Here is a 23,232-nt window from a genome sequence, read left to right as displayed (position 1 = left end):
TTTTTTTTTACTTGCAAAATATTAAATGAAATGAATTATTGGGAAAATATGAATTTGAGGTTGAAATATGAACTTGAAAACTAAGTTAGACAGACTTTTGTTTACAAGGGAATCTAGTTTCCCATGATGGGAAAGTGGCATGAAGGCCACATTAGAACGTCAGCGGTTTTATGAAATGGCAGAGCAGGCTAATGGATCTATTTCTGATGTTCTTAAAATATTCAAAGTATTCTATATTTCATAATGATGGAAGTGTTGACATTCCCCAAATATCCAAATAGTTTTCCAAGGCTGGAGATTTACTTCAGGTGTAGTTATGTGATTTTTAGTGGCATACTAACAAAACAACCTTTCAGGAAAGTGTTTGTCGTTCTGTTTCCCCCCTTCAGTTGAAGCAAAACTCTCAGACACGGTAGTTTTACCTTCATGTTTATTCCAGGCCCTTGGTGGAGGGAGGGGGAGGTGGTGCGGGGAAGAGAGGGAACTATCACCCATGTGCGCAAGGACATAAGTTCGTGGTCTTCTCTGGAAAAGCTGTTTCTCAATGAACTATATTGTCATTTTACAGTGAGGAGCATCCAGATAAGGCAAATTACATATTAATTGGGTGACCATTACAATCAGCAAACATCAACAGTAAAGATTAAGCTATCTGTTCTTACACAATGAATAACTGACTTCACATAATTAATACTTTTCACCTTGTTAAACTGACCTCCTGTACTGACTGCTACCTCAAGTTGTTAAATGGCTTTACATAATGACTGCTTTTCCACCTTGTTAACCCATTAACCTTGCCTCCAGCAACACATTGTTAACTGCAAATTCTTATCTGATCTGAGTTATGCACAACTGAGCCTCTTGTTTCAACAAAACTCCGAACTTAACCCTTTCCCTGCCTGCTTATACCCATACATATTCTCATTCCTTTTATCGTTTCATGATAACCAATGCCACTACCAGCTTTCATAAGCCAATGTTTAAGCAAGTTATTGACACACCGCATACAAGATTATAACAACAAAAATTCCTAGCGCTTCACAGGAGGCTCCCAAGCACTGAGGATGTGACCTAGACAGGAACGAAATGTCTGCAACACAAATTCCCAGCTCGGCAAACAGAACCACAACAACGAGCACCCGAGCTACAAATCTTCTCTCAAATTTTGAACACCTATGGGCAAAAAATTCCTAGTCCGTTACAGTAATCGAAGTTTGAAGAATTCGCCCATGTGGAAAAAAAATCACCAGTAAAGTTATTAAATCTACAGTCCTTAGTGACCACTCCATCCCCTCCAAGTTGAATTGAAATGAGCCATTCTCCAAAATCATCTTGATTAAAGTCCAACCTGAAAACAAAATTCAGTCTGTCCTTGTGTATCACTCCATGGAGAAATATGAATTCTTGGATAATGGCAGTTAAATACTTAACCTAACAAGACGTCCATTCTTTCAAGCATTGCTTCAGATGGAGGTTACCAGCACATCAGAGTGTGTAGCAGCAGGCTGGGTGAATGCAGCATTCTTTGCTGCTTCTGCTCCTGCTCTGCTGTTAAATGAATAAAATCTGCTGGCTGTTGTGATGTTGGCTTGATCAGTGATCCTTCATATACCTTAAATAATTGAAAGGCAAGGTAAAGCTTACTTTGTTTAATGTCCATAGGAAGGCTACTGACAAAAAGCACACCAACCTCCTCTTCACTGTTGAGTTTCTTCGTGCTCATGACCAGGGGAGCTGATTGAATCTGTTGGATCAGGTTGTGGAGGGGTGGCAGTGGGCCAAAGGCGAGCTTTACTTGTGAATGGAGAAACTCTAGAGACTATGTTAGCTGCTGAAAGTATCTCTGCAATTCCCCTCTCATTCCTTCCTTGCCAAGGTGGTTATTAATATGAAGACAGTCACACATTTTAACTAAATTGTATCTGCCAAGTTCAACCTACTTTGAATTCTTGAAGTTTATTACTCTGTTCACTATTTATGACATTATCAAGTTTTATATAATCCACAAACTTCTACATTGTACTGCCTAAACAATTCAGTCAACTATAAACAACAATCAATGGTCCCAAAATCAAACCCTCGGGGGACCCATTTCAGGTTATTGAATAATTATTTTCCGTTAACAAATTGATACTTGGCTAATGTGAATGCAGTCAGGATAAGTATTTCAAAAGTCTGGAACAGCAAGAAAACAACAGAATGTTTCCTGTGCTTTAGCAATTGAAGAGGCAATTTCATTTCAGATTTAAATCTCAAATATTCGTGGGAAACAAATGCTGAATATTTTAAAATATTTTCTCCAAATGAAGCTTCTGAAATAAAACGGTCGAAATTACAGTGGCAATTTTGGTAGAGATCAACATGCTTTGAACTTGCAATATGAAAGGGGTCAATGAAGTCTTAACAATAATTAATAGAATTGAAATGCACAGTGGTTAGCACTGCTGCCTCGCAGCGCCGGAGACCCGGGTTCAATTCCCGCCTCAGGCGACTGACTGTGTGGAGTTTGCACGTTCTCCCCGTGTCTGCATGGGTTTCCTCCGGTTTCCTCCCACAGTCCAAAGATGTGCAGGTTAGGTGAATTGGCCATGCTAAATTGCCCGTAGTGTTAGGTAAGGGGTAGATGTAGATGTAGGGGTATGGGTGGGTTACGCTTCGGCGGGGCGGTGTGGACTTGTTGGGCCGGAGGGCCTGTTTCCACACTGTAAGTAATCTAATCTAATCTAAGAAATAGCTCAGCCTCCAGTTCTAAATTTTCTAGAAAATCTTAACAAAACATCAAACAAAAAGTGCACTCTTCTTTTTGTGAGCAGTCTGCATTAAATGCACAGCAGCAAAGATATTATAATACAATACCCTCATCTGGCTAAAGCATGACCAACTGACCCAAAGTTTTTTTTAAAACAGACGTTGTAGAATTTGAAACAATTCAGGGCTTCAAAGCAGCCAATTTACTTTAAGGTTATAAGTTTGATAATTGTACAACATTATGTCCTTTTAAAAATTTCAATGTAACAACAAAATCTATTACGTAACCCACAAAACACATTGAATTGAGTTCCTGATTCAAACAAGGCAAACAGTTACTTAAAAGGATTTTCTGAACCAGGATTTTAACAATCAAAATTTTTGACCATCAAACACACTGAGCATAGCACAATTTACATTGAAATTTTACCTTTTCAACCCAAGTATTAGTACAGCCTTAATTTCAGCATCTCTCTTTTGCAACCTCTCACTGAAATTACATTTATGAAAAGAGAAAGCCATCGCAGCAGACCACATGGTGCCACAGTCCAAGCCACTCTCTTGCACCAGAACAAAGACTCAAAACCTCAAGTTTTGCCACTCGGGCACTTTAACCCCTTTTTCACTTTACTCCTCACAGGGGGTAGGACCCCAACTAAATGCAGCAAGCTCAAATCCCAATTAAATACAGAGCTTGAATTTCAGCACAGTGTAGAGGAATCCAACCTCAAATCAACCCACCCCAGGGGACTCGAACCCCAGTACTGCGCAGAGGACTCTAACCTCCATCTCACACCCTCTTTTCCACCCCCCCCCCCCAAGAGGACTTGAACCTTTGCCTGCCAGCTTGCTTGCAAAACTGTCTCTTGACTAAAGTTATTACAGTTCAAGGAATCCATAGGATAGAGAACAATTGAACAAGGGGACTGTCTCCAGCACACAGGAATATAGAGAGCGACCAAGGTTTAAAACCTTACCTTGTGGGACTATCTGTCTTGACACACCGATGTTCCAGGTGGTCACTGGCACCATCCAATCGTAACTATTCGTTTGGATTCTGCCAACTACACCAATATTGTCGTCACATTTCCCCCCACCTCAGTCAAAGCAAATAGCTGAGAGTCGCAGTGTAGTTTTACCTTTTCATCTGTATACCAGACCCTGGAGGGAGAGAACAATTACCCATGTGCACAGGACATGAGTTCATGGTCTTCTCTAAAAGAACAGTTTCTCAGTGAACTATATTGTCATTTTACAGGGAGGAGCATCCAGATAAGGCAATGTATGTATTAATTGGGGGACCATTACAATCAGTGAGCATCAACAATAAAAATTATGCCATCTGCTGTTACACAATGAATAACTGCCTTCACATAATTAATACTTTTCACCTTGTTAAACTGACCTTACATACAGAATGCTTCCAATATTGTTAAATGGCTCTGATAATGACTGCTTTTCCACCTTGTTAACCATCACCCTTGCCTCCAGCATCCCATTGTTAACTGCAAGTTTTTATCTGATTTGAGTCATACTTAGCTGAACTTCTTGTTTCACAAAACTCAGAACTTAACTCTTTCCCTGCCTGCTTATACCTTACACATATACTTAGTATCACAGTGTAAAAATCAGTTCAAATGACTTCTGTTTGATTTTAGTGTATTCTGACCTCATTGGAGATGTATACAATCAATTTCAACAACTTTTGGATTTGAGTGTTTAACTGTGTATTTTATAATGATCCCAGGTGATGGTAATATTGGACAAGTCAGAATGAGACCTAGCTTGATCAGCCATAAGTTTTAATTTTGCTATTTGTGTACTGTGGTTGTTCACTGATCATATTCATGAAAAGCTGCTAAAATACTTCTAATGAAAGAACATCAAACCTTATTACACACGAAAGGGAAAAAAACTATTCTATAGTATAAGAATGATATGATACATCTTTATTCCATATATCAGAAATCAAGATTCAGCCATTTTACCATCAAGGGCATCCTTGCAGCTCCTCAAACCTCAGGGTTCACCCTTCCAGTTAAAAATTAGTTGGCACAGATTTAATTTGTTTCTTTTAAGCAAACTCTTGTTCCTTTATTTAAGGGACTGAGGAAGGGATGTTAATAAAGCTGCTAAAATACTTTTTAACATGGGTTCCCAAACTCTGCTTTCACAGCCTTCTGCTTCTGGAGCTAATTTCTTAAGGATATTAGCTTTCAGGGTTTCTTCTGCCCTGACTATTTTGGGCACTATTAAACTGCATTGCTGGTCTTTTCTCTCTGAATGACCCCCTCCTTTCTAAAATGAAACCCATGTTACCTTTCTAAATTAACTTGTTTATGTCTTGGTCTCCCTGTATCAAAGGAGATTTTGTTGCTAGGCAATGGCCCAATTCATTTTTTTGTCTCCTCTACCTATTGTTCTGAATTCTTACCTCAAAAATCTTAAATAAGCAAACAAATTTTCAGACAAACCATACCACTCTGAGCTCAAGAATGAAACTGAAACCGTGTCATTCTCCTCTTAATGTACACAGTGTAAAAATACAAATTAGACTGAACACACACACTCATTCCTCCCCTCTAGAGAGTCATTGAGATCTACACCACAGGAAAAGGCCTTTCAGCCCATCATAGTCATGTCAGTCAAAACAGAAATCTAATCTAATCCCATTTTTCAGCATTTGGTCCATAGTCATTTATGCCTTGGCCTTACAAATGCATATCTAAATATTACTTCAATCTTTTGAGGGCTTCTCTCTAACACCCTTACAAGCAGAATTTTCCACTTTCGCATTAACATTTAGTGAAAACACGCAGAACACAAGTTTCCAAATTCTAATCAATAATGAGTCTTCATCACAATTTGAAAAATCCCAGAAATTTATGTTGTTTTCAGGAAAATAATAATAGTTGATGCTGTCAGATTTACCATCTTAATGACTCTGCACTTTCCAGAATTCTGATGGTCACTAGACTCAAAACGTTAACTCTGCTTTCTTTCCTCAGATGTTGCCAGACATGCTGAGTTTCTTGCAAATTCACCTGCACCTCCACACCATCATTTGCTGTATCCACTGCACCTGATGTGGTCTGCTCTACATTGGGGAGACAGACTGTCTACTTGCGGAACGTTTCAGGGAACACCTCTGGGACACCCGCACCAACCGCCCCGTGGCTGAACATTTTAGCTCCCCCTCCCACTCTGCCAGTGACATGCAGGTCCTTGGCCTCCTCCATCGCCAGACCCTGGCCACACAACACCTGGAGGAAGAGCACCTCATCTTCCGCCTAGGAACCCTCCAACCACACTGGATGAATGTAGATTTCTCCAGCTTCCTTATTTCCTCTCCCCACCCTATCTCTGTCCCAGCCCTCTGATTCAGCACCACCCTCTTGACCTGCAATCATCTTCCCAACCTCTCCGCACCCACCCCCTCTCCGGCCTACCACCCTCACCCTCACCTCCTTCCACCTATCGTATTCCCAGCACCCCTCCCCCTACCTTTTATCTCAGCCTGCTTGGCATACCACCCTCATTCCTGAAGAAGGGCTTATGCCTGAACCGTCGATACTCCTGCTCCTCAGATGCTGCCTGGCCTGCTGTGTTTTTCCAGCACCACATTTTTCAACTCCATGCTTAGTTTCTTGAGCAATATCTGTTTTTGTTTCAGATTTCCAGCATCTGCAGTTCTTTGTTTTATTTCAGTCTGCATTTTCCTTTTACAATCACTTATTTAGCTCTTTGGCTGTGATTGTTACTGTGTCAAATGCTTTACGACTACACTTCAAGAATCTTCACTTTGCAAAAGACCGTGCAATGCTCTCAGATTTTTCAGTTTCTAAGTCTGACAAATGCTTGCTTTCAGTTGTTAAAAAACGTCAGTCTGTATGTCTTATTTTTACTTCCTGAACTTCATTGGACTGTGAGGAGTGTTTTAAATGCCTTTTGTCTTCCCTTCAAATACCCTAGCCTTTAAATGAAGGTTTTTTCCTTCAAACATTTGTGATACTAAATTCCGAAACATGACTTGCACTTGGAAAACATGAAGTTTAATGGCAAAGTTACTTGCATCTAAAGTAAAGTAAGATGCTAAATTTGTTTTTTTTTAATTGCTTGTTTTATAGGGAAGGTGCCTTTTTGCTAGTGGTAGTCCATTTGACCCAGTGACTCTGGCTGATGGACGTGTATTTCAACCAGGACAAGGAAATAATGCGTATATCTTCCCTGGTTAGTACAGTGTATTTGCATTTGTGCTTACTTAAAACTCTTTGATATGGTTTAAGCTCACTAATATTATCTGATATATTTTGTTAGTTTGTTCATCACTACCCTGTCGTATTTTGAGAATAGGTTATTCTTTGCTCTCTATCTCAAATAATTCAGTTAACATGGTCTATTTTTTAAGATTCTCTGCCGAAGTTGGTGCAACAGCTATTACTTACTTAGTGGCACTCTTGCCACCCAGTCACAAGGTTTTGAGTTCAAGTCCTATTCCAAGGCTTGAATTTTAAAAAAAACAAGAATGATGTTCCAATGAAGTACTGAGAAAGCAGTACACTCCTGGAGATGTCTTTCAGTTGAGGCATTAAATCCAGCCCCCACCTACCTGATTGGGTGGATGTAAAAGGTCCTACGATGCTACTCTGAAGAGCAGGGGAATTATCCCAGTGTTCTGACCAGTATTTATCCCACGATCAATAGTACAGCATTTGGCTTGACGACTGTGTCTTCTACAGTGAGTACACTTAAATAAGTATCTCATTGGCTGCAAAGTGCTTTGAGTTCAACAGTTTAAAAAAATCACCACGTTAATTCATTTTTCCCTTTTTGCACCATCAAACTTTCCTTCATCCACAATAAATACATTTTTCTTTTCTCTGCTAGTTGTTTGCTTTTGTTAACCATCCAAGTATTTATGAATGTTGATTTTTGCAAATGGAGAGATAAATATTTGTTTTTATTTTCAGACCTCATTTTTATTCAGTTTTCAATCTCCATTTTGGATTTGTTTTCTTTCCAAATGGAGATTTGTTTTGTTCTGACGTGTAAAGGTGTACTGGGCAGTAGGCCTAAAAAAGAAAACTAAAAATTAGCAGGCAATTACTGTTGAGATATTTTTGCCTATTTAAAAACCACAAGTTGCAGCACTCTAACATAACACTAAAACTGTTTATAACTTGCAATTAACTTTGAAAATCATTTTCTGCAATAGAAATTCTTTTCAATGAAAATCTAATCAGAAATATTGTCTGAATTAGTGTTTACTGTTTTCAGTATGTAACATTTAGTTAATGGAATAAAAGCAGAAAATGCAATAAGTATTCCAGTTGGAAGCATTCGTGTAGAGGGGAGGGAGTGCAAGCTTCATATTTCTGGCCTTTTATCAGAACTGGAACAAACTAAAAATCTAACAGGTTTTAATTGAGGACGGGGAAAGGTAAAGGTGAAAGAATAGAAGGAAATATCTGTAATAGGGTGGAAAGCATGAGGATACTTTTCAATTTGCACTTCCTCTTGTTTGTTCCTTTTCTTGTCCCATTACTACCACATTTTGCATCGTACCATTACCCCTCTTCCATTTAATGTGGGCTACCTTCCACCCTCTTCTGGACCTTTTGTTCTGGTATGTATGCCGAATGCAGGGCATTGCCATTAAATATGGAACCATATTCCATCTGTGCAAATACATAGTTGCAACCATGACTTCACCAGCTCTTGATGATTGAAACTATCCAATTTCTCTTCATGCAAAATATTTCTGATTCAAAAGTAAGTGCTGTGATAATAATAGCCTTGTTTAAATCAAATATTCGGCGGTCTCCATTACCCACTTTGGCAGAGTGGCATTTTGTTAATTGAAAGTAAAATGAATTGTGACTCCCAAATGAGATTATTGTCATTTCAAATTTTTAAAACTTTCTAGACAGTTAGGTTGCAGGTACCCAGAGTAGAAGTTTTTTTTGTTAATAATGGCATTCTGATTTTGTGTGTGTGTGTGCGCACAGTGTTCCATTTAGCAGTACCAATGACTATAAATGCATCCTTTCTTAAAACCTGTTATCCCTCTAACATCTGTTTCTCATTGAAGGATACTGACTTGAACCATGAACTTTTGTTGCTGTGGGATTTCATATTCTACTTTGTTTTCTCTAAATACAAATGTCTATGCAGGATTACTGTCCACTTGTACAATAAGATGACTGTCACTAAAGTTGTGCTTGTTAATTGCAGGTGTGGCACTGGCTGTAATTCTTGTTGGGGTTCGTACTATCAGCAGTCACGTTTTCTTGACAGCTGCAAAGGTTTGTGGAAACAAAAAAAGTACTGGAATATGTGGACTTGGAGGCACAAAGGTTTCTTGCACAAAACATGTCATTTAATGTTAGCTGAAGGTTTAATACGAGCATCCTAAGCAGATGCTAAATAACTTCAGATTTCAACTGACTAGTGGCCAGTTGTCACTAGGATGACTTTGCTCTTTATCTGCATTTAAGTGTGTGTAAAAATCTCTTAGTTTAAATTATTTGTCTTAAAAAGAGCTCTATCTTTTGCTGAAGAATCACCAGTATCGACTTCCTCCAGTAATATTTTTATGGTCCAGTTATCATAAATTTCAAAGGTTCTGACACTTGGGTGGAAGAGGAAGTAAAATGATATCCCAAGATTTTTCAATGTGACTTCAAAATCATTCCCAACCCCCTCATCATCTATGCTGGGTTTGACTGCATAATTTAGAATTTGTAAAGCAGCCATATCTTGAAATTAATTTTAAACTCAAGATTGAATTTCAAAATTGAAAAAAAAAATGGTTTTAACACTTGCAGCTGAGCAGAAAATGGGCCAAAGTGAAAGATGATAGGAGCCCAATGGAAAGTTTAAAGTGTACTTTGGAAGTTCACCAAGCAGCTGACTAGGCCACTTCCCAAAGCTGTCTTTGTGTTCCTTTTCATTTACATGTCAGGTCCCCATGATGTAACAGGAACCTGGTTTCAATTTTAGCATTTCTAAGCACAAAAGCTGATGTGGTTTTCCCAATGGATAAAAGTTGGAGTACTCACTGGGAAGAGGAAGCTAAAAAAGTTACGCCAATGATTTTTGAGAGGGGCAGGGTGATGGTCTGGGCAAAAGTGAGGCCTATTGGCAAATGCAAATTAATTTTGAAAGCCAGTCCTGCTTCCTTACCCTTTGTGGCATACACTTCTGCCATTCACTGCCTGCTTCAAAGTAAAGTTGAGGGCTAGTAGATTTAAGATCTAATAAATGTGTAGTGCTAAATCTACAATGATCAGAAGTAATTGCTTTAAAATTTAAATTATTTATCCACTAGGAAATTGTTAGCAGTGTTCTGCTGAAATTCATTAAATCTGCAGTATAGTAAGAGTATTTGTAATGTCTTACAGTTCCTCATGTAATTTTTCTGTAGGCACTGGCTGAGCAGGTGACCAACGATGAATTAACCCAAGGGCGCCTTTATCCACCACTGTCTCAGATCCGTAAAGTCTCCATTCATACTGCAGCTAAGGTGAGCATCTTTTTTTAAACTGAAAGTATACTACTTTTTAACTATATCAAAGTGTAATGGGACAGGTGCCTATTTTGTCTATATTGTGTAGGTCCATATCTGTAGTCAAAGTTCTGATTTTATTTTTGTCACTTTGGAGAAATAAAATTCCACAGTTAGAAAATGGAGAGTTATGATTTTCCTGATTTTATTATTTCTGCCTGTGTACATCAAGCTGCATTTTCACCAGTGTTGGGAGTGCATCATTAGTTAGTATAAGTTTTTCAGGATATTAATTTCAGCCGTCCTGCATGTTGGACTGGTTAATATACTGTTTTGAATATGAAAACACAACTTTTACCCCATATTGTTTTCTATTATAACTATTCAGTTTTAAAATAAGATTTGATTTCATAAGTTTTTGCAAAAGTCAATGTAGTGCAGTGCACTTGATATTGTGAGACTAGATATTGTGGAGGAGCAAACAGATTTGATGGCATTAGATAAGTAGACATTTAGACAAAATTTTATAGGACACCGAACAATACAGCAGAGGAACATACCTTTTGGCCCACCTTATCTATGCTGACCGTGATGCCATTCCAAACTAATCCAATCTAGAGAACCACAGAAATGGTACAGCACAGGGTGAGGGGGACATTAAGCCCATCTTGTCAGTGATGATCCAAAGACACCCAGATGCCCTTTCTAATCCCATTTTCCTGCACTTGGCCAAGAGCTCTGCAGCTTACAGCACTTGAGTACCTGTATCAGTACTTTAAGAGGTTGGGGTCTTTGCCTCCATCCCCAACTCAGGCAGCAAATTCCAGACACCTACCGCCCTCTGCCTAAAAATGTTTTTCCTCATGTGCCCTCTAATCCTTTGCTGGAGTCTATGATCCATGTTTTTTGGACTGTCTGCTAAGGGAAAAAGGTTCCTCCTGTCTACTCTATCTCTATCTCTACTGCTCACAGTTTTGTATCCCTCAATCATGTTATCCCTTAACCTTCTCTGTTTCAAGGGAAAAAAACCCAGTCCCTCCAATCTCTCCTCATAACTACAGCTCTCCAGCCCTGGCAACATTCTAGTGATTTTTTTCTGCACGATCTCCAGGGCAATTATGTCCTTCCTGTAATGTGGTGACCAGACTGCACACAATGCTCCAGTTGCAGCCTCATCAGTATCTTATACAATTTCATCATTATGTCTCTCTTTCTGTATTCTATGGCTCTGCCAATAAAGGAGAACATTCCATATGCCATCTTGACAATGTTATCTACCTGTACTACTGCAACCTTCAGGGTCCTGTGCACTGGCACACCCAGATCAACCAAGTTAAAAATCTCACAACACCAGGTTATAGTCCAACAGGTTTAATTGGAAGCACACTAGCTTTCGGAGCGTCGCTCCTTCATCAGGTGATAGTGGAGGGCTCGATCGTAACACAGAATTTATAGCAAAAATTTGCAGTGTGATGTAACTGAAATTATACATTGAAGAATTGATTGTCTGTTAAGCCTTTCATCTGTTAGAAGTGAAACTATCACTGTATTCTTTCATGTGTAAATCATAAAAGCCTTTTTTTTAAAGTTGCATTCTCGAGTTAGCTGTTAACAATGGTGACAGCTAGACAATATGTTGAAGGTGTTAGCCCCCTGTGTTCTCTGTCTATGACCTGATGTTTAGATTGATTCTAATCTAAAAAGTGAGATAACAGAGTCTTACATAAATTCATGCAGTTTTTGAGCTCCGAGTTCTACATGAATGTATGCAGTTCAACCAGTACGTCATCTACCCCTCTCAGTATCTTCCTCTTTATGGTGTACTCCACTTTACTGTTTGACCCTTCAGTCCTCCAAGACTGCGCTGACACGTTTTTGCTCTTCTGTACTAAAACTGTCAACACTTAGAGGATCCACATCCCTCTATCACCTCCCTATTCTTGTATTCAACCAGGTGCTTCTTGAATGCTGCTATTGTGTCTGCTTCCAGCCTCTGGAGCAGGTTCCAAGCACTGAGCACACTTGAGTGAAAGACTTGCCTCACACATCCATTTTAGACAGACACCCCCACCCTGCCTTTGCCTCTCCAAGCTTGCGCCACCACATTTTGCCCTTCCATTCTATAACTGTCTTCACTTACAGCATCCGTATCCCTCTATTCCCTTCTTATTCATGTATTTGTCCAGGTGCTTCCTGAATGCTGTTGGTGTGTCTCTTTCCACCACCTCCGAGGCACACTCCACCCTTTGTGGGGGAAAATTGCCTTGCACATATTTTTAAACATCTTTCTTCTTTCCCCCCCCCCCACCCCACGCCTTGAATCTGTGTCCCCTATAAATTGACCCCTCCACCTTGAGAAAAAGCCTCTTGCTGTATACATGCCATTCAGAATCTTATAAACTTTTATCAGGTCACCCCTTCAATTTCCTGCATTTCCAGTGAAAACAAACCCAGTCTATCCAACCTTCAGAGCTAAACTTCCCCCATATCAGCCTTTTCTTTACCTTCTCCAGAGCGTCCACATCCTTCTGGTAGTATGGGAACAACCAGAACTGTATGCAATATTCCAAATGTGACCTAATTACAGTTCTATAAAGCTACAGCATAACTTGTCTATCTTTTTATTCTTTATGCTTTAGGCCTATTTTATGACGTTACTTACCTGCCCTGACACCTTCAGTGATCTATAGACCTGTGCGCACACATCCCTCTGTGTATCAATGCTCCTAAGGGTTCGCTATTCACTGTATAATTTTCATTTGTACTTGATCTTCCAAAATGCCCCCCCTCGCATTTACCTGGGAAAATCATTTAATGCAGCCTTATCCTTGTTATCCACAGGGAATAGCGACACTGATTGTGGACAGCAAAGCACCGATACTGCTCCCTTTGTAACTCTTTAACATACCACAAAGGCTGTGTGATCAAACCAAATAAGTCAATGAGAAAAAAAGGATCCAGGGCCGACCTCGCAAATGCACAAATGCATGGGTAGCAAATCAGTAGATATCAGTGGTGTAGTTTCTCTGTGCACATTTTCTCTGAGTGAGTCCAAACAAGGCAGCATTAACCTAGGCCGTGTATAAAGGAAATCAGGAAGCATTCTTTCATACAAAGGGTGGTGAAAGTCTAGAACTCATTTTCTGAAGAGTCTGAGTCAGTATTTTGAAGATCGACACTGATACTTTGTCAGCTAAGGTTAAGTATTACACAATATGGAGCAAAGGCAGGTAATGGAGTTGAGAGACAAGTTAGGTATGATCCAATCAATAGCAGAACCTATTGTGGCAGAACAGGTCAGGGGTTTTGAATGGTAGACAGCTGTTTCTATGTTTTTAGTTTTTTTTAAATGAGCATCAGAAATTACGTTCTTCATCCTTGTAATTTGTCAACTGAATATACAAATTTCATTAATGTGATGTCCTATTTTCTTATCCTCTGTCCCCTTTTCATTTCCAAAAAAACATTTATTCTTGAATTGTGAACAATGCTGAATAGGCTGGTATTTGATACATGAACCAATTTGGTTTATATGACAAACCATTGCCTTACAGCTGTTTTCACTGCCACTTTGCTTCCAACAAAGGAGCTCAGGAAGGGGGCCTTCGGTCTACCAAGGCTGTGCTGACGCATGCTGGCTTTCTGAACTAAAAGCCTTTTGCCTCTATGCAGTCTGCATCCCTTTGTTCCCTGTCTATTCATGTATCTGTCAAGATGCATCTTAAACATTGTTATTGTATGCCTCTACCACCACGTCTGGCGGTGCATTCCAGGCACTTACTGTCCTCTGGGGAAATAAAACTTAGCATCTTATATCTCCTTTGAACTCTACACTACCCCCATATCCCCTAATAGTTGACATTTCTGCCTTGGGAAAAGGATTGTCCATTCTATCACTCCTCTCTTAATTTTGTAAAGTTCTATCAGACTGCCAGTCACATTTTGAAGTTCAAGTGGAAACAAACCAATCTTTCCTCCATAGCTAATACCTTCCAAACCAGGCAACATCCTGGTAAACAGTTCCTGTATCCTCTGCAAAACATCCACATCCTTCTGGTAGCGTGGTGACCCAAACTGTACACAATATTCCAAATGTGGCCTAACTAAAGTTCTATGTAGCTGCAACATGACCTGCCAATTTTTATACTGTGCCCTGACCAGTGAAGGCAAGCATGACTTGTGCTGCCTTGACCACCTTGTTTTCCCTTTACTTTCAGGGAAACATGGACCTGTCTGTCTACTAACACTATTATTGATGTTTCTGTTATTTACTCTATACTTCCCTTGAATTAGATCTTTCAAATGCATTACCTCGCATTTGTTTGGGTTAAACTCCATCTGCCATTTTTGGCCCAAGTCTCCAGCCTGCTTTATATTTATATCCTGCTGTATCTTGTGGCAATCCTCCTCACTATCCACAGCTTTTTGTCATCCTCAAGCTTACTAATAAAGCTACCTGCATTATCCCCAGAATCATTGCATACACTGACCCAACACATTCCTGCGGAACACTACTGGTCACAGACCTCCAGTTGCAAAAAATGCATTTCCACCATAGTTCTGTCTTCTATGTTTAAACCAGTTCTGTATCCATCTTACCATCTCATTATTGATCCCATGTGAGTTCATCTTTCGTACCAGCCTTCCATGAGGGACCTTGTCAGAGGTTTTGCTGAAGTCCATGTAGACAGCATCTATCACCTTGCCCTCATCAATCATCTTTGTCACTTCCTCAAAAAACTCAATCAAGTTTAAGACACTACCTTCCCTGCACAAAAACCATGCTGCCTATTGCTAATAGGTCCATATTTTTCCAAATGTGAGTAAGTCCTATCCCTAAGAATCTCCTGCAATAAGTTTCCTACTGCTGATATAAGATTCAATACTAATTAAAATTCAAATTTTTGCACTGCCAAAACAGGATTTAAACTAATTTTTTGAATCAGGCTTCTGGAATACAATTACAATAAACCATAAGCAGTGAAATCTTGCAACGTTACCATTTCATCCTTTGCTTTTAATTCACTCATTGGATGTGGGTGCCACTGGCTGGCCAGCATTTATTGCCCTTGAAGGTGTTGGTGAGCTGCCACTTTGAACTGCTGCAGTCCTCCTGTGTAGGTTGGCCCGCAATGATTTTAGGGAGGCAATTCCAGGATTTTGACCACCTCCTGTCAGTGAGTGGGTATGAGAGATTGAAGAGCCTTTCATTAGCAGGGGAAGCAATGGCCTAGTACTAGACTATTAACTCTCAAACTCAGTTAATGTTCTGAGGACCTGGATTCATATCTGTCCATGCAGGTGGTGGAATTTGAATTTAGCAAAAAAATAGTTGGAATTCAGAATCTAATGATGACCATGAAACTATTATGGGAAAAATCCTTTTGGCTTACTAAAGCAAGGAAGTGATGTTGCACCTTTATGAATCATTGGTTTGACCACATTTGGAGTACTGTGTTCGATTCTGAGCACCTTTTATTTAAGTAAGGATACCACAGAATACCATAGAATCCTGAGTGTGGAAACAGGCCATTTGGTCCAAAGGTCCACACCAACCCTTCAAGTATCTGTTGGGGAAAAAAGTAATTTTTGCATTGGGTGACTCGCTCATAGCGATCCAATTTAGAAATACTGTGTCACAAAAGCCTTGAGTATTGACTAATTTATTCATGAGCTCACTGGGAGAGACAAGGCAACCAGCTTGATCAGATAGCCACTCCTCATCCTGACAAGGCAGCATTGCGTGGTTATATAGGTCAGAACTGATTAACAATTAGCAAACTGTTAATTGCAGGATAATGAGCAAGTTAGACATCTTGCCCAGTCATTTGCTTCAGTCACATAATGTCTGTTTCAAACGGTGCCGGTTAGTAGCTGATAAGCAGGTGTTAGTATACAATAGGTTCTTGCAAAGAGAAGAATTGCTCTATGCAAAGAGAAGAATTTGTTTATCCGGTATCATACAGCTGCAAGGCCAACTATCTTAGCTGGGCATGGGAAAACACAAACTTTTAGCAAGCAGGCACTAAGATGAGATTCAATATGGTTTCCAGACTTTTAATATGTGACAAAATGGCTGCCACGAATCTAACAATTCTCCCAGAGTGTCCCGCCCAGACCCATCCCCCTACTTTATCCCTATAACTCTGAATTTCCCAAGGCTAATGCACATACCTACACACCACGGGCAATTTAGCATGGCCAATCCACCTAATATGCACATCTTTGGACTGTAGAAGGAAACTGGAATACCTGGCAGAAACACGCGCAGACACTGGGAGAATGTGCGAACTCCACACGGACAGACACCCGTGACTTGAATCAAATCTGAGTCCCTGGCACTGTGAGGCAGCTGTGCTAACCACTAAGACACCATGCTGCCCTAGGATGTTAAAGCCCTGGAGAGAATTCAAAGAAGATTTACTAGAATGATACCAGGAATGAGGGATTTTATACACAAGGAAAAATGGGAGAAATTGGACCATTTCTCTTTGGAGTAGAAAATATTAAGAGGTGATCTTGTTGAAGTGTTTAAAATTTTGAACAGTTTTTGCAGAGTAAAGAAAGATACTCCATTTTCACTAGTTGGTATGTCAGTAACTAGGAGTCACAATTTCAAAATTGTCAGCAAGAGAGCTAGGAGTGAGATGAGAAAGTTCTTTACTCAGTTGAGATTTGGAATGCCCTGCTTGGGAGAGTAGTGGAGGTAGATACCATATGAGGTCTCAAAGAGCTGGATATATATTTGAAAGGGATGAATTTAAAGGCTTATAGAGATAAGGCTAGAGAGTGGGACAAGCTGGGTAGTGTTTTCAGCGGCTGGTTCAAAAACACAATGTTATAAAATTCTATGACTAATGTCCTTCAGGGAAGGAATTCTGCCATCCTCACCTGGTCTAGCCTACATGTAACTCCAGACCACAGCAGTGACTCTCAAATGCCAACTGAAATGGCATAGCAAGCCACTGCTTTGTATCAATCGCTATGAAGTCTCAACAAAGAAATGAAATCAAACATCCGGCATTGACTAAGGCACCAGAAAAGACAGTGACAGAAACAGTCCTATCCACTCTGCAGTGTCCTCCTGGGGGCTAGTGCCAAACTTTTGAAGAGCTCTCTGACTAGTCAAGCAACAGCTTGACATTGCCATACTTAGGGAATTCATACCTTACAGACAATGTCCCAGAAACCACAATATCCATCTCTGAATATGTCCTGTCCAACTGCCAGGACCAGCTCAGCAGAGTTGGAGGTACAGTGGTATACAGTCGTGAGGGAGGTGCCCTGGGAATCTTCATGAAGTTTCATGGCTTCAGGATAAACATGGGTAAGGAACCTCCTGCTGATTACCAGATACCATCCCCTCTCAGCTGATGAATTAATACTCCATCGTGTCAAACAACACTTGGAGGAAGCATAGAACATAGAACATAGAACATAGAACAATACAGCGCAGTACAGGCCCTTCGGCCCTCGATGTTGCGCCGATCAAAGCCCACCTAACCTACACTAACCCACTATCCTCCATATACCTATCCAATGCCCGCTTAAATACCCATAAAGAGGGAGAGTCCACTACTGCTACTGGCAGGGCATTCCATGATCTTACGACTCGCTGAGTGAAGAACCTACCCCTAACATCAGTCCTATATCTACCCCCCCTTAATTTAAAGCTATGCCCCCTTGTAATAGCTGACTCCATACGCGGAAAAAGGTTCTCACTGTCAACCCTATCTAACCCCCTAATCATCTTGTACACCTCTATCAAATCACCCCTAAACCTTCTTTTCTCCAAAGAAAACAACCCCAAGTGCCTCAGCCTTTCCTCATAGGATCTTCCTACCATACCAGGCAACATCCTGTTAAACTTCCTCTGCACCCGTTCCAGTGCCTCCACATCCTTCCTATAGTATGGCGACCAAAACTGCACACAATATTCCAGAAGCGGCCGCACCAGAGTCTTATACAACTGCAGCATGACCTCAGGACTCCGGAACTCAATTCCTCTACCAATAAAAGCCAGTACGCCATATGCCTTCTTCACTGCACTATTTACCTGGGTGGCAACTTTCAGAGATCTGTGTACATGGACACCAAGATCCCTCTGCTCTTCCACACTACCAAGTAGTCTACCATTAGCCCAGTAATCCATCTTTTTATTACTCTTACCAAAGTGAATCACTTCACACTTAGCTACATTGAACTCCATTTGCCACCTTTCTGCCCAGCTCTGCAGCTTCTCTATATCCCGCTGTAACCTGCCATATCCTTCCTCACTGTCTACAACTCCTCCGACTTTCGTATCATCCGCAAACTTGCTCACCCAACCTTCTAACCCTTCCTCCAGGTCATTTATAAAAATGACAAACAGCAATGGTCCCAAAACAGATCCTTGCGGAACACCACTAGTGACGGCACTCCAAGATGAATCTTTGCCATCAACTACTACCCTCTGTCTTCTTCCAGAGAGCCAATTCCTAATCCAAACCTCCAACTCACCCTCAATGCCATATCTCTGTATTTTCTGCAGTAGCCTACCATGGGGGACCTTATCAAACGCCTTACTAAAATCCATATATACTACATCTACCGCTTTCCCCTCATCTACCTCCTTCGTCACCTTCTCAAAGAATTCAATAAGGTTTGTGAGGCACGACCTGCCCTTCACAAAACCATGCTGACTATCCTTGATCACATCATTCTTATCCAGATGTGCATAAATCCTATCCCTTATAATTCTCTCTAAGACTTTGCCCACAACAGAAGTGAGACTCACTGGCCTATAGTTACTAGGATTATCCCTACTCCCCTTCTTGAACAAGGGAACCACGTTTGCTAGCCTCCAGTCCTCTGGCACTACTCCTGTAGACAAAGAGGACACAAAAATCAAGGCCAATGGCTCTGCAATCTCCTCCCTTGCTTCCCAGAGAATCCTAGGATAAATGCAATCAGGCCCAGGGGACTTATCTATTTTCACCCTTGCCAGAATTTCCAACACCTCTTCTCTACATATCTCAAAGCCATCCATTCTACTTATTCGTGCCTCAGTATTCATATCGACAACAATGTCCTGTTCCTGAGTGAATACTGACGAAAAGTATTCATTCAGCGCCTCCCCAATCTCTTCAGCCTCCACACGCAACTTCCCATTACTATCCTTGATTGGACCTATTCCTTCCCTAGTCATTCTTTTATTCCTAACATACCTATAGAAAGCCTTAGGGTTTTCCCTAATCCTACCAACTAAGGACCTTTCATGTCCCCTCCTTGCTGCTCTTAGCTCTCTCTTCAGGTCCTTCCGGGCTACCTTATAACTCTCAATCGCCCCTATTGAACCTTCACGCCTCATCTTTACAAAGGCCGCCCTCTTCCATTTAACAAGGGATTCCAACTCCTTATTAAACCACGGCTCCTTCACACGACCCTTTCCTCCCTGCCTGATAGGTACGTACTTATCAAGGACACTCAATAGTTGCTCCTTGAACAAGTTCCACATATCAATTACGCTCTTGCCTTGGAATCTACTTTTCCAATCCACACATCCTAAGTCATGCCTCAACTGAGGTGGCAGTGTGCAAAATGTACTCTAGGTTGCTCATCAGCAGCACTACCGATGGAGCTGGTAGGGCCCTAAAAGGGCTTAGCTGCTAGTCTGGGTCTACAGCAGTTGATGAGGGAACCAGAGGAATAAACATACTTGACTTCATCCTTACCAATCTGCCAGCTGCAGATGCATCTGTCCAAGACAGTATTGGGAAGAGTGACTACTGCACAGCCCTTGTGGGGATGTGTAAAAAGTAAAAGACAATCTGGCACGCTGTTTGAGTGCTTCCCTGCATTTTGCCTGTTTGACAACAAACCTCTTCCCTCGGGAAGGAGGCATTGTTCCCTATTGTGTTGATGCTATATTGTACTCTGATTTTCTAGCAGTATCTGTATTTTGCCATTTTCTTTTCCTTCTTTCCAATGTCTGTAAAAGTATGCTGTCTGTAAAAGTTTTAATATTATAACTTTGTAAATGCAGATAGTGTCGTCTTGGCATATTCCACTGTGATGCTTAAATTTTTAAAAGTTGTTTTGGTCTCTTTATAGGTTGCAGAATACTTGTATGCAAATGGGATGGCATTTGAGTTCCCAGAACCTGAGGACAAAGAAAAGTATTTTCTGTCAAAGGTCTGGAAGACTGACTATGAGTCATTCCTTCCAGATGTTTACAATTGGTCAGAGTCTGCAACAAGACTACCTAAGATGTAGTGCAATGCTATGTTTAAAAGTTTTCTTCTAATGTATCTCGTTTACTAATAATAGGAACGTTATCCAGCTAGCAGCAGACCACTCTTTAAATTATCAAACTTACCAATCTCCTCCTTTTGTATCTTGCAAATTGATTTTATTAACTTGATCTGTTTTTCACTTTTCATTAGTCAATATTCATAGGAAATATTCAATTTGTATCTAAAGAAAGAAAGAACTATGTTTAAATGGTTTTCATTGTCTGAGGATGTTCCAAATTGTTCTGTGTCAAATACAGTTACCAACTTGAAATACAGATTTCTCTAATCTTTAACCTGAAAGATGGCCCCTCCAACAAAGCAGGAGTGTCTCAATCTGTCTCAATTGTGTGCTAAAATCTTAAGTTTCCAACTTGGACACAAGAGTCCAGGTACTGGGCCAAATTCAGTGTTGCAGTACCTTGGCATGAATTTACAAATAAAAATACACTCTCACCTTTGGAAATCTGTATTTTCCTGGTAAATCATCAAAAAAGCATTAGTTATGACACTCCTTTCCTCTGAAATTCTACATCCCTTCACTATATGTTGTGTGTAAGGATGGCAAGTGTACAAGAAATAATGACATTTTCTAAAACTCTAAACTTTATAGTTCGAAGATATACCTGAAGATTCTGAATATTTTTACATATTGAATCATATTTTGGATACTATATGCAGAACTCAAAGGACAAATGTCAGGAAAACAAGATTAAAAACAGAAATTCTGGAAATTCTTGGATCTCGTGACATCTGCAAGTAGTAGTAGTAAGCTTTTCTGTTCCAGTCTCTACCAGTGTTGCCTGACTGAGAATGTTTAGCATGTTCTTTCCAGATTTAGGGTATTTTGCTTTTGTATCATGAATTAATTTGCAGTCTGATATTTGAAAGGGAAAACAAGAGCACCGCTTTGGTTGCCATGATTTCTTTTAATGATTCTGCCAACAGATGCATAATTACTGTTAATGTGCTAGCTGATCCCTTTTTTGCACATTTCTCAAACGATCCTGCCCGTTGTCTGGGCCTACCTCACAGTACATTTGACAAGCTCCTGTAGGAACTTTCTGATCTAAATCTTTGGCTTAAAATATACCTTTACCTAATTCATTATCTACGAATGAAATTAAAAGTGAGAGTTCTTGAGTAGTCGCTAAGGGGGATGCTAGATTACGGGGCAGTTAGGTCTGTTCCACTTTTAAGTTGGTGTTGGTAGCTATGCTACAAAGGCTGAGTCTTTATACAATGGAAAGGATGGCTTTAGGTGAAGTTGGAAAAACTGTGAATCCATAGGAGGCAAATAGCAATAAAGGAAAATGTTTGTAATTTTGCATGTGTTGTACCTCTTTGCTCTAAATCTGCACGAGCTCCTAGTATCAACAAAATGGGATTAATTTGAACTTTCCTAAGGTGAAAACTAAATGATAGCAAGCTAGTCACTCATTTAAGCCTTTAGTGATTACCTCTTCCATCATTTCTTGTTTGCCTGACAACCTGTAGTTATCCCGATTTCTGGTCACTTAGAAATCCTGGAGGCTGTTCCAAAGAATTGGGCTAGAATGGTATTAGTATACTTTGTGGCTGTTGATTTGAGCCTGTTGAATGTACCTGCACCTGTGAAGTGTAGATGTGTATTTTTTGAGATTAGTAACTTTTGAAATGAATATGGCTGTGTAATACCTTTTTGAAGCTTAAACACAATTGTGATCGGTGATGTCACTGTTTAAATAAATAATGGAAAGAAATAGCTGTGTACGAGAAAGGTTCTCAAAGCACTTTCCAATTCAAATCCTGCCTTTAAATTATTTATTTTTAATAAATAAGACTTTGTGATCTTAGCAATAGTTATCTAAAACTTTGTCTCTGGTTTAACCAAAACATTTACCAGAATGGAATGCACTGAAAGATTTGCTTGCATATGGTAAAGATTTTATTTATTGATGATCAGTGTTAACTACTTGACACCATACTGTTTTTTTAAACCATGATTCCTTATTCCCATTCCCTGCCCTGCCTTGGAATGTAGGCTTTGTGATTTATCACCTTTTTCTTCATGGAATCTTTACATTGAACGTGAACTACATAGGCATATTCCTGATGGTCCGTGTGTTATGTATTGGTGTTTGTCTGTAATTGCTTATTACTGAAATAATAAAACAGTCTTTTCAATATTTTTGTATTGGTGTTTGTTAAAATTTAGAGCTAATTAAGTACAGGAACCCATTTCCTTTTTAACATGCTGTTTAGAGTTCTGACAGTGTCCCACCTGAACTGAAATTTGTCATGCTTTCTGAGGGCCCAGTTGTTTTGTCACATTATTGTCAAATGTACCTTCCTTTTGACATAATTATCAATATGTATAATTTCTTTTGAGGAATAAAACCTTCAGGAATTTATCCATTTTATTTGTAAAAACAGAAAAGCAGAATATTTTTAAATGAGATGAGACAGGAGAAAATAGACAGAGGGTCCTGGGGTGATCTTGTATACTAATCAATGAAAGTTAACTTCTAGGAGCAGTAAACAATTAAGAAACAAAATAGTGTATTAGCCATTATATCTAGAGGGCAGTTGGGGATGGGTAATAAATGCTGGCCAAACCACTGGCACTGTATCCTGTGAAAGAATATAAAAAGAATATTACAAAGGGTTTGGAATATGAGTGAGAAATCGCTCCACAACAGTAAAGGACCTTGAGCTTACAACTGA

General features: G+C 39.9%; 1 protein-coding gene across 1 annotated transcript in view; it reads left to right on the top strand.

The window, feature by feature from the left end:
- The window catches only part of me2 (malic enzyme 2, NAD(+)-dependent, mitochondrial), a 99,298-nt gene extending 76,604 nt beyond the window's left edge, over positions 1-22,694 (top strand). The window contains exons 13-16 of the mRNA XM_072574281.1: positions 6,876-6,978; positions 8,983-9,053; positions 10,175-10,273; positions 20,348-22,694. Of these exons, the coding sequence (XP_072430382.1) occupies positions 6,876-6,978; positions 8,983-9,053; positions 10,175-10,273; positions 20,348-20,509 (435 nt within the window). The 3' untranslated portion in view covers positions 20,510-22,694. The remainder of the gene's footprint in view (positions 1-6,875; positions 6,979-8,982; positions 9,054-10,174; positions 10,274-20,347) is intronic.
- Positions 22,695-23,232: the final 538 nt, after the last annotated feature.

Source organism: Chiloscyllium punctatum, chromosome 1 (genome assembly GCF_047496795.1).
Source record: "Chiloscyllium punctatum isolate Juve2018m chromosome 1, sChiPun1.3, whole genome shotgun sequence".
NCBI lineage: Eukaryota > Metazoa > Chordata > Chondrichthyes > Orectolobiformes > Hemiscylliidae > Chiloscyllium > Chiloscyllium punctatum.
This window is presented reverse-complemented; position numbering and strand designations above follow the sequence as displayed.